This window comes from Entelurus aequoreus, linkage group LG09 (genome assembly GCF_033978785.1).
Source record: "Entelurus aequoreus isolate RoL-2023_Sb linkage group LG09, RoL_Eaeq_v1.1, whole genome shotgun sequence".
NCBI lineage: Eukaryota > Metazoa > Chordata > Actinopteri > Syngnathiformes > Syngnathidae > Entelurus > Entelurus aequoreus.
Window position 1 is genome coordinate 37968547 of NC_084739.1, and position 12936 is coordinate 37981482.

The 12936-nt window shown below is 38.4% G+C and overlaps 2 protein-coding genes and 1 pseudogene across 2 annotated transcripts in view; 2 read left to right on the forward strand and 1 right to left on the reverse strand.

The window, feature by feature from the left end:
• Positions 1 to 2511, forward strand: part of LOC133657820 (sphingosine-1-phosphate lyase 1-like) — a 29167-nt pseudogene extending 26656 nt beyond the window's left edge.
• pcbd1 (pterin-4 alpha-carbinolamine dehydratase/dimerization cofactor of hepatocyte nuclear factor 1 alpha) overlaps positions 1 to 10191 on the reverse strand; it is a 163544-nt gene extending 153353 nt beyond the window's left edge. The window contains exon 1 of the mRNA XM_062058717.1: positions 10132 to 10191. Within this exon, the coding sequence (XP_061914701.1) occupies positions 10132 to 10134 (3 nt within the window). The 5' untranslated portion in view covers positions 10135 to 10191. The remainder of the gene's footprint in view (positions 1 to 10131) is intronic.
• Positions 10192 to 10290: 99 nt separating this feature from the next.
• LOC133657407 (heparan-alpha-glucosaminide N-acetyltransferase-like) overlaps positions 10291 to 12936 on the forward strand; it is a 127439-nt gene continuing 124793 nt past the window's right edge. Inside the window, exon 1 of the mRNA XM_062058704.1 lies at positions 10291 to 10420. The gene's annotated coding sequence lies outside the window, so the exon portion shown is untranslated. The remainder of the gene's footprint in view (positions 10421 to 12936) is intronic.

Below are 12936 nucleotides of genomic sequence, written 5' to 3' on the forward strand. Positions count from 1 at the left end.
AAAAGTGATGTTAATATTTTTTTTTACATGTATTTTGCATTGTTTACCGTATGTAAAACTATAATCTCTTTAAAGTGTGTTTTTGGGTGTCTGGAACGGATAATGCGTAATTTCTTATGGGGAAATTTCTTTCGGACTTTGTCTGAACTTTTGGAACAGATTACAAACAAACTGAGGCACCAATGTACTGTACTGTGTATCAAATGTGTTACACCAGTGGTCCCCAACCACCGGGCCGGGTACCGGACCGCGGACCGATTGGTACCGGGCCGCGCAAGAAATTTAATAATAAAAAAAAAAAATAAAAGATTTAAAAAAAAAAAATTAAATCAACATAAAAAAAACAATATATACATTATAGATCAATACAGTCTGCAGGGATACAGTCCGTAAGCACACATGATTGTATTTCTTTATGAAAAAACAAAAAAAAAACAAAAACCCCCCCCCCTGGTCCGTGGGACAAATTTTCAAGCGTTGACCGGTCCCCAGCTACAAAAAGGTTGGGGACCACTGTGTTACATCATTCGCTAATTTACTCTTTGGGTGTTGACAAGACTTGATTTCACTTTAATTTATTTTTATTTAAATAAATAGTTTCATTTAATTAGTAGCATGACACTTAGTTATAATGGTGTCCAATTTGTGCAGTCATTTGATAACTACCTCAGAATGCTGACTAGCCAAAAAGCTGCATTTGACAGCTTTCTACCCGCAGGTTAAAGTATCGTGAAAGTAGAATATCTTATTATTGTCTCTGTGGATAAATTGTGTGTGTTCAGCTACCAACACTGTAAAAGACCAGTTGTTGATATAATAAATGATCAGGGGACTCATGATACTGTATTCTTCCAGGGAGCGATCTATGGCATGGCCCAGTCCATCCCAGACAGATCCATGGTAACAGAGATCTCCCGAGGCTTCCTGGACTGTCTCTACAGCACAGAGGTGTCCAAATCAAACACAAACCACATGAATGGTAACGGCAAAGCCCACCAAAAGTAGAGCCTGGGAAGCTCGCTCACCTCCGAGTTCATAGCTCAGTGGTTGCCTTATCCTGCATCATCGTGTGGAAAACACCTGCAAAGGTTTTTTAAAGCACAAGACCTCAATTTGGATCGTCACAGAGGCAAAGACTGGTTCTGGTCTTTGACTGAAATAATATTATAAATGTGTGTGTCGTTAAAATCATTTCAAGTTTAGCTTACATTTTGTTTTTAAAAGTCGGAACATTTCAGTTTCACAATCTCTGATGACTCAGCTGAAAAAAACCAACAACAGACCACTGAGAGTTTGCTGCTGTGCTGTGCTCTTGGAACCGGATCAAACTGCTCAAGACTGGTTCTGGAAATCCAACATTGTTTTTTTTTTTTTTAATGTAAAAGCACTGCAATGGTTATGTTCTTGTTTAAACCACTCTCATTCTGGACACTTAGGTCCTTCTTTTAGCACTTACTGTAATTACTTTTCAATTAATCTGCCTTTGGGGTCCATTTTTAGTTAGGACTTGTACAAACATGGGAGGTTTTTTTTAATCACACATGTCAGACAAAACACTTTTTTAAAAAACAGCTAGTGTTAGCCAAAGCAATAATATATCAATTATTTTTCCCACTTAAAACAACCGTAAGACTAAATCATATTTAAAAATCATTGAAGCGATTGACATCAATGACTTCCTGTGTGGAGCCACCCATCATTTATCTTTTTTCAATCTACCTCACGTTCTACTTGTCCAACACGACATAGCAACTTTTATCTCTGAAAGTCGACTCTTGTGAAACTTTAACACTGTCAGGACATTTATGTTATCTTTTCATGTAGGGGGGAGAAAAGTTTGCGATCTGCAATTTTCAAGTTTATTAATTGACAACTCAATTGTACTAATGGCATTATTTGTCTCCTAGTGCAATGCCTGTTTATTAATATGAAGTCATCTGCTAATAATGGTTAACAACAATTAGGACTAATGAGAAGCTGATCTGACCACAAATAAGAATATTTCACCCCCTCAGCCTTGCTGCGCGGCGCCCCCTATAGGATGCTGATATGGGCCACTTATCTTGTTTGTGTGTCCTTACTTATACTGTATGTTGAGTAGTTATTCTTTAATCCAGAATGTATAAATGTTCTTCCAAGTCAGGGTTTATGCAGTTTGTGCCTGATTAGAAGACTAATGGCTAGAAGACTAATGGCGACAATGGAGATTTGTAGTTTGATAATGTTATTGTAGCAATAAAGAGTGTTCACCTCTGTGCCTTCAGAGGTTTGTTGTTGTGCTACTTTTATTTTATCCTAACATCCTCAGGGATTCAGACGTGTAGCAAACGTCATTGAGGTCCATAAATGTGCTTATTAGAGTTTTATGAAATGTCTATATGGACATCTGAGTGCATGGTCCAATTTGGTTTCTATACTGTCAACTAGTCCAATTTAACAATTTGACATTTATGGTTTGGAAGTTTACTCATATTGAAATCTATAGTGTTCTGTTTTTAATAAAATACATACACTCTGATTTTGGGCTCATGTTTCAGTTCAAACATTTATTTATTTGATGACCAACATTTTGCAATAAAACCCAACACAGAATGGTATTGATGGTATTTTTCTAAGCCATCAATGTGGAAATATCTACGCAACATAACCAGATGACAAAACAATCCAACGTTACCGGACATACGATAATTATTTGTCCGTAAGTTTCAGCCTCAGTGCGATAAATGATTTCAAAATTGGTAGGATAATTGAACCACTTCAATCCATGGTTATTGGCAAACACAAACAGGACACATCATACAATGCACCTGATGATGTGCATCCTCTCACATGACTTTACAGTCAGATGATGGCGCTGTTCTGCCGGTGACAGTTGTTTTCCAACAGTTCTGTTACTTTACTTATGGGTAAAACGGCATTATAAGATATGCCATATACCAGGGGTAAATAGTATGACAGAATGCAGGTGGCCACTTTGATACTATCTGTACATTAAATATGCTAAAACTAAATCAGTACATGCTAAATTTAAACTGTGTGGAGAAATTATATATATCTTAGTTTTTATGACAAAGTAAATGGTTATATCTAATATTCCTGAATAATAATTAATTCATTTAGTTTTCAGAGCATGTCTAGGGCCAATAAAAAAACTAGTTGCGGGTCAAAAATGACCCTTGAGCCCCACTTTGGACATTTCTCCTGTACACAGTCTGTGGTCATGTTTTACCGTAAGACTAACGTCAAATCAGGTCCGTACGGTATGGTAATCCCCATCTGGCAACACTGAAGCGATCCCTGATAATATGACTCAAACCTCAACTATTTTGACATATATATTGTAGGACGTTAAAAAATAGTGGATTTCTAATTTTAAAAAACCCGTTATCAACAAACATTTCAAATGTACATTTGACCTTCTCCAGACCGCCAGTAAGTGATCTTTGATGATCCGTGAGACACATTATTGTGATATCAATAATGTCGAGATGCTCCATCTTGTCACATCAGAGAGGCTTGGTCGATGAAAGTGGCCAACGTGATGTCACGCTGGGACAAACCTCCACAGTCGTGTGTGCTCAGGGTGATCTGGACCTGTGGTCACAATGTAGGGACAATCGTGTCACCAAAGTACATGCAGGTCACATAATGCAATTACATGTGATGGGATTTGCTCAGTCCTTTAGGCTGTATTGATTACTAAAGCACTTTTAAAAACAATATCAGAAAGTTAACCTTAGTCCACTAAAATACTTGGCAAGTCATGTGACAACAGTTTCAGGAATTAGGGCAACGTGCTAATGAAGGATGTCTACAACCAATCTATTAAGTTACAAAATAGCCACCTGACTGCTGTTGTGGTAAAATTAATATTTCAGTACCCTCTTCCATCCATCCATCCATTTTCTACCGCTTATTACCTTCGGGGTCGCGGGGGGCGCTGGAGCCTATCTCAGCTACAATCGGGCGGAAGGCGGGGTACACCCTGGACAAGTTGCCACCTCATCGCAGTGTCTAACAACAATTTCAGTCTAAGTAACAGTCCTCATGTGATTTATGTTGTTTTGCTTCTCTTCGCTGCAATGATCTGTTTTTGTCTAAAGATAAGACACTTATATAGCCCCCTCCTAAATTCCTCTGGACCTGCAGAGATAGCGGTTTGGTTCTTCTTACACCCTATCCCCCACACATCCCAAGAACATGAGACAAGAACTGTTGTGATGCAAATGATCACATCATGTATATTGTATTTGTCTTTTTTGTCAAAGGTTACTCTCAAAATGGGTTTCTTTTGTGATTGATGCTGTATTACTGCCTTTCTCAATGTTTAACCAAAACATTCCTGTTCACAATCAGATGTATGTCCGTATTTTTCAAATCCTCCTTCCTCACCCCCCTAAACGGGCCACTTTGCCCCAACCCCTCCTCCTCTGTCTTCCAGATATGAAAATCTGGAAGTTTTTCTTTGTCTCGCTCTGGCTCTCTCTTCCTTCTTTTGTAAGCAGCGTATACTTGCTGATGTTATTTGAGATCTCAAATAAATACTTAAAAGACATCTCTGGAACAATTCCAAAACACTGCCCCGAAAGGGACAAGTGGTAAAAAATGGACGGATGGATAGATGCTTCAAAAACTCAATTGTTGAATGTATGGCCTACTCCATGGACTGGAGTAGGCCGTTCTTATATTGTAATCTGGTTACTTTTTATTGACATGAGTAAATAATTAAAAAGATCATGAAGTGAACACTATGTGATGAGGTGGCGACTTGTCCAGGGTGTACCCTGCCTTCCGCCCGAATGCAGCTGAGATAGGCTCCAGCACCCCCTGCGACCCCAAAAGGGACAAGCGGTAGAAAATTGATGGATGGATGAAGTGATCACTAATTGCAGCAAGGTGTGCAAAAATACCAGGAATGTTCAAGGATGGAAACTTTGCAAATATGTAGGAGTTGAAATGTGCAAAATTGTTGCTTTGTCTATAAAAAGGATTGTACATTTGGTAAAAATATCAGTGACGTACGATGAGGTTCATGGCTGGTGAGGCACTGACTTCATCACAGTCAGATTCACAAACATATGAAACCTAAAAAGTATCTTATTAACCATTTGATTGGCAGCAGTTAATGGGTTATGTTTAAAAGCTCATACCAGCATTCTTCCCTGCTTGGCACTCTGCATCAAGTGTTGGAATTGGGGGTTAAATCACCAAAAATGATTCCCGGGCGCGGCGCCGCTGCTGCCCACTGCTCCCCTCACCTCCCAGGGGGTGAGCAAGGGGATGGGTCAAATGCAGAGGACAAATTTCATTACACCTAGTGTGTGTGTGACAATCATTGGTACTTTAACTTAAAGGCCTACTGAAATGATTTTTTTTTATTTAAACGGGAATAGCAGATCCATTCTATGTGTCATACTTGATCATTTCGCGATATTGCCATATTTTTGCTGAAAGGATTTAGTAGAGAAAATCGACGATAAAGTTCGCAACTTTTGCTCGCTGATAAAAAAAAGCCTTGCCTGTACCGGAAGTAGCGTGACGTCACAGGAGCTAGGATTCCTCACAATTCCCCGTTGTTTACAATGGAGCGAGAGAGATTCGGACCGAGAAAGTGATGATTACCCCATTAATTTGAGCAAGGATGAAAGATTCGTAGATGAGGAACGTTACAGTGAATGACTTGAGAGGCAGCGATGGACGTATCTTTTTTCGCTCTGACTGTAACTTAGATACAAGCTGGCTCATTGGATTCCACACTCTCCTTTTTCTATTGTAGATCACAGATTTGTATTTTAAACCACCTCGGATACTATATCCTCTTGAAAATGAGAGTCGAGAACGCGAAATGGACATTCAGTGCCTTTTATCTCCACGACAATACATCGGCGAAATGCTTTAGCTACGAGCTAACGTGATAGCATCTTGCTTTAACTGCATATAGAAACAAAAGAAATAAACCCCTGACTGGAAGGATAGATAGAAAATCAACAATACTATTAAACCGTGGACATGTAAATACACGGTTAATGCTTTTCAGGCTGGCGAAGGTTAACAATGCTGTGCTAACGACGCCATTGAAGCTAACTTAGCAACCGGACTGCACAGAGCTATGCTAAAAACATTAGCTCTCCACCTACGCCAGCCAGCCCTCATTTGCTCATCAACACCCGTGCTCACCTGCGTTCCAGCGATCGGCAAAAGGACGAAGGACTTCACCCGATGCGTTTGGCGGCCCGGAGACGTAGGAAGTCAAGGTGAGGTCGGCGGCAAGCGCGGCTAGCGCGGCTAGCGCGGCTAGCGCTCCAACAAAGTCCTCCTGGTTGTGTTGCTGTAGTCCGCTGCTAATACACTGATCCCACCTACAACTGTCTTCTTTGCAGCCTTCATTGTTCATTAAAAAAATTGCAAAAGATGTCCAGAATACTGTGGAATTATGAAATGAAAATAGAGCTTTTTGTATAGGATTCTACGGGGTACCATAACTTCCGTTACTCGGACTTCGTCACGCGCATACGTCATCATACCGAGATGTTTCAGCCGGATATTTCCCGGGAAGTTTTAAATGTCACTTTATAGGTTAACCCGGCCGTATTGGCATGTGTTGCAATGTTAAGATTTCATCATTGATATATAAACTATCAGACTGCGTGGTCGGTAGTAGTGGGTTTCAGTAGGCCTTTAACTTTAACTTTACACATACAAACTGTAGCACACAAAAAAGCACATTTAATAAAAAAAAAACGTTATTATGGTCTTACCTTTACTTATAAATGAAGTCCATGCGCCGCTGCTGGGCCACAACATTAGGTACACCTGCAGACTGCAGCACGGATTTCATATTTCAGTCATTCACAACTCCTCCAACACGAACATTATTGTTTTTGCACTTTTTGGCTTCTTATTAAATAACTTTTTTAAATAGATTCAATCTTGCACGTGGAAACTTTAAGTGTGGGCTTTAGTTGATATAACACTCCCGTGACGGGAGTGTTATATCAACTAAAGCAGTCTGCAGGTGTACCTAATGTTGTGGCCCAGCAGTCATTCACAACTCCTTAAACACGAACATTATTGTTTTTGCACTTTTTGGCTTCTTATTAAATAACTTTTTTAAATAGATTCAACAGGTGCATTATCCACCAGGAGGCGGGATTACTGCAAGCCTCAGCCAGTGCGTCTTCGCAGCTGTTTTATGATTGCTCAGCACAAGAAATACTTACACACATACAGTTGTTGACAAAATACACTGTACATTATATACCTCAGCTAACTAAACTATGGAAATGTATAATATAATTCATATAGCAATACGGTCTCACTGCACAGCAGGCCAGCAGTTAGCCGAGTCATTACGCAACGCCGCAATCCATGGTGAGGCTCAAGTCAGTGACGTGCCTCAACTGGCTGGTGACTCACCGCAAGTCTCTTCTCAGTATTTGAACGGCAAATGTGAAAATTCAGCGATTTTGAATAAAAATAATCTAAAACTGGTGAAGTTAAATGGAAAATAACTTTATAGTATAATCACTGGATACATATAACAATTTAATGAATTTTTTTTCTTTTTACATTTTTTTTCTTTCCATGATGGCACATGAGGCCCCACCTCACCTGCCTCCCCTGACTGCACGTCACTGAAAAATATATATTTACTGTACATCAATCAAAGTTTATTTATACAGCCCTTAATCACAAATGCCTCCAAGGGCTGCACAAACCACAACGACATCTGCTGTACAGAGTTGTAATGACATGCTGCGTTTACAGACAGTCCCGTTATAATGTGTTTATGCACAAGGGTGAACAGTGCGCCACAAATAGAATGCATGATGGTGAATTACAATGTGTGTACAGTGTTGCAGTTTGTTTTAAAACAAAATGATTAATAAATTATAATAATTGTATAAAGTATGCATTAATTAATCTATAAGTTATGCATGATAAACCATAATAATTACACATTTTATTTGTTTTAATACAATAATTAATTCATAATTTATACATTAGTATTGATTGATTGAAACTTTTATTAGTAGATTGCACAGTACAGTACATATTCCGTACAATTGACCACTAAATGGTAACACCCAAATAAGTTTTTCAACATGTTAAAGTCGGGGTCCACGTTAATCAATTCATGGTAAATAAGTATGTATGTACACTACCGCTCAAAAGTTTGGGGTCACCCAAACAATTTTGTGGAATAGCCTTCATTTCTAAGAAAAAGAATAGACTGTCGAGTTTCAGATGAAAGTTCTCTTTTTCTGGCCATTTTGAGTGTTTAATTGACCCCACAAATGTGATGCTCCAGAAACTCAATCTGCTCAAAGGAAGGTCAGTTGTGTAGCTTCTGTAACGAGCTAAACTGTTTTCAGATATGTGAACATGATTGCACAAGGGTTTTCTAATCATCAATTAGCCTTCTGAGCCAATGAGCAAACACATTGTACCATTAGAACACTGGAGTGATAGTTGCTTGAAATGGGCCTCTATTCACCTATGTAGATATTGCACCAAAAACCAGACATTTGCAGCTAGAATAGTCATTTAACACATTAGCAATGTATATAGAGTGTATTTCTTAAAGTTAAGACTAGTTTAAAGTTATCTTCATTGAAAAGTACAGTGCTTTTCCTTCAAAAATAAGGACATTTCAATGTGACCCCAAACTTTTGAACGATAGTGTATATCTTTATATCATTTATAAATAAATAATATATCCATTGTTTACCAATTATAATAATTGGCAACACTAAATTGGCCCTAGTGTGTGAATGTGAGTGTGAATGTTGTCTGTCTATCTGTGTTGGCCCTGCGATAAGGTGGCGACTTGTCCAGGGTGTACCCTGCCTTCCGCCCGAATGCGGCTGAGATAAGCTCCAGCACCCCCCGCAACCCCGAAAGGGACAAGCGGTAGAAAATGGATGGATGGAACACTAAATTGGCCCTAGTGTGTGAATGTGAGTGTGAATGTTGTCTCTCTGTCTGTGTTGGCCCTGCGATGATGTGGCGACTTGTCCAGGGTGTACCCCGCCTTCCGCCCAAATGCAGCTGGGATAGGTTCCAGCCATACCCGTGACCCAGAGAGGGACAAATGGTAGAAAATGGATGGATGGAATAACTAAATGATACATCAATTAACTTATACATTTACTTATACATTCTTATAATGGTATAACTTATTAGTTAAATAATATACGTATATATTGTATATGCACAAATTATAAAAGTTACATGAATTATAGATTTATAAATAATTTAAACACAGTTGACCCAATTTTATGTGCTCAATTAAATAATTTCCACAATAATTTAACTAAAGCGGGGGTCAGCAACCCGCGGTCTCAAGTGGCTCCCTGGAGCATTTTTAAAAAAAGATTGAAAATGGAAAAAGATGGGGGGAAATATTTTTTTGGTTTTAGTATGTTTTTTGTTTAAGGACAAACATGACACAAACAAGTGTAAGGATGGAAAGGACAATGCAGGTATAAATAGACTAATATAGCGATAAAACAATCTACCATATATACAAATATATACATAATATGTGTACAGAATAATCTATATATACAGATATATTGATGCAGGAGCACATGCATTTCAAGTCACTTTTGCTGATTTCCTCATGACCATGACTCAAACTCCATTAAAAATATGTGACTTTATTGCCCAATCTTTCTTTGCAGGGGCTTTTTAAAAAAAAACAAAAAAAGCTGCCGAACAAAGACAGCAAGCAGATGTGAGAGACCTACAGTACAAGAGAGCGATGACATCAACAGGTATCCTAGCAACGCTCTAATCTGCTGATCAGTGGCAGCAGCAAATAGCAAACAAGCCTTTTTTTTAATAAACAACACTATAACATCATGCATGTGCACAATAACATTTTTAAGAGTACAAAGAACACATCTTGAACTTAAAGTACTGCATTTAGCAACTAACACATCAGACAAAAGTGTGTGTGTGTGTGTGTGTGTGTGTGTGTGTGTGTGTGTGTGTGTGTGTGTGTGTGTGTGTGTGTGTGTGTGTGTGTGTGTGTGTGTGTGTGTGTGTGTGTGTGTGTGTGTGTGTGTGTGTGTGTGTGTGTGTGTGTGTGTGTGTGTGTGTGTGTGTGTGTGTGTGTGTACTCACCATGTTTGCAGAGTGTTTGCATGCACTGTGCTGTGGCAGACTGGAATAAATCAATACGTGAGCAGCTCTGAGGTCCTCCTTTTAGCTGCCCGTGCTGACGCCTGAGCACAAATGCGTCTGTCAACACAGGTTTAATCTGAAGGCAGCGCAGGCTTCAGGCAAGACGTTAAAGTTGAACACACTTGTTATAATGCTCGTGTTTGACATATTTAAGACCTTCATACGGCGCTCCGTTGAGAATATCGCGTCAAACTGTTCCTCCCGTGACCGAGTGGAGTCCCTGTCAAAGGTCAGCGGCTGCCCCCGTCAACTCGGGGGAATGAAGCGCGTAATGAAATGAGAGGAGGGACATGAAGGGTTTAACACTTCACCGCATGGGGAAATGAGACTGCTTTACCGTTAAAGAAAGCTTATTGAGCCAAGATTCATAATATACATTTAAAAAGTGTGCTATGACTTCTTCTGTTACATGAGTGACAAAAGTGGATAAACAGGTTATTTATGTACTTTCTGCCATCTAGTGGAAGAACCTTGAATTGTTCTCCATCTCAATACCGTGGGTGCATACACATCTGAAAATGTTGAATGTGCCAAAGGGCCTCAGGACAAAAACATACATTTTAGGCATGGAACACAAATAGCTGAAATGTAAATCGTAAAGTTCCTTTGGTTAGTACAAATAGACTTAGACTTAGACTTAGACAAACTTTAATGATCCACAAGGGAAATTGTTCAACACAGTAGCTCAGTTACAATGATGGAAAGGACAATGCAGGTATAAATAGACTAATGTAGCTATAAAAAATGTAGCATATATACGAATATATACATAATATGTGTACAGAGTAATTTATATACAGATATATTATATTATGTCTATAACATATATACAATATAAACCAATGACCATGTACAATATTACAGTATATACAGTCTATATGACAGCAGCAGCATAAAATAGAGAGTAGGTCCAGCAGGAAATAGAAAATAGACATTATAAACAGAGAGAAGTAGCTAACATGTCAGGTGTCAGATAATAGCAATAACATAAATAGATGACAAATACAAAACCCAAAACCAGTGAAGTTGGCACGTTGTTTTTGTTGTTGTTTTGTCCCGTCCAGCTTCTCAGGCAAATCATATAATTGATGTAGATGCCCATATCGGCTGTTCAGATTTACTTTACAAAAGAGAAGTGTGGGATATTTCTCTTGTTGCCTTATTTGTATTTGACTTTATTAAATGTATTTATATTATCATTTGGTGCAGCCAGGCCGGAGCAGGAGGGGATAGAAAGAGGAAAAAAGGAAGACAGAGGGGGAAATTGTGGGGAAAAAAGGGGGATTAGACAGAGAGACAAAAACAACAACAGCAAACACAACAATAACAACAATAGAGCAACATCAGCAAATACGACATGTACAAATATGATGGTAAAAGTGATAGCAAATAAGCAGTTAGCGAAATAAATAATAATACAGAAATGACAATGAGCATTATTACACTACAAATGGAGCAATACAAATACCAATAGAATTAACGCTATTAATAATGAACAATACCAATAATTTACCTCTATTATCAACAATACAGTTGTTCAAATGCAACAATACATATACGTAATGATAATTAGAGATACAAAAGAAAGCAGAAAAATGGAGGGGAAGAAAGAGAAGCAACCTACATTAACCTTGTAGATTGTTATAGTAAGAATAGGTTAAGCTTTGTCAGTGTGCCGTGTGTTATCCAGTTTACCCTAGGGCAACAACGTTAATTTATGTTTGATGAAACGTGATTATGTGCATGAGTGTATGTAAGTATATGTACTTGTATATGTACAGTATGTGTATATGTATGTTTGTACAGTGAATGTATATGTACAGTATGTGTATATGTATGTTTGTACAGTGAATGTATATGTACAGTATGTGTATATGTATGTTTGTACAGTGAATGTATATGTACAATATGTGTATATGTATGTTTGTATAGTGAATGTATATGTTGTACATGTATGTGCATATGTATATTTGTACAGTGAATGTGCGTGTGGATGTACCAACTTTGAGTATGTAAGTATGTACTGTATTTGTGTATGTATGTGGGAACGTAGGTACCTATGTAAGAGATGTAAAATAAAAAAATAAAAAGAAGTTGGCACGTTGTGTAAATTGTAAATAAAAACAGAATACAATGATTTGCAAATTCTTTTCAACCTAATTGAATAGACTGCAAAGACAAGATACTTAACGTTCGAACTTGAAAACGTTGTTATTTTTTGCAAATATTAGCTCATTTGGAATTTGATGCCTGCAACATGTTTCAAAAAAGCTGGCACGAGTGGCAAAAAAGACTGATAAAGTTGAGGAATGCTCATCAAACACATATATGGAACATCCCACAGGTGAACAGGCTAATTGGGAACAGGTGGGTGCCACGATTGGGTATAAAAGCAGCTTCCATGAAATGCTCAGTCATTCACAAACAAGGATGGGGCGAGGGTCACCACTTTGTCAACAAGTGCGTGAGCAAATTGTCCAACAGTTTAAGAACAACATTTCTCAACTAACTATTGCAAAGACTTTAAGGATTTCACCATCTACGGTCCGTAATGTCATCAAAAGGTTCAGAGAATCTGGAGAAATCACTGCACGTAAGCGATGATATTACGAACCTTCGATCCCTGAGGTACTGCATCAAAAAGCGACATCAGTGTGTAAAGGATATCACCACATGGGCTCAGGAACATTTCAGAAAACCATTGTAAGTAACTACAGTTCGCTGGGCCCGAGCTCTTCTAAGATG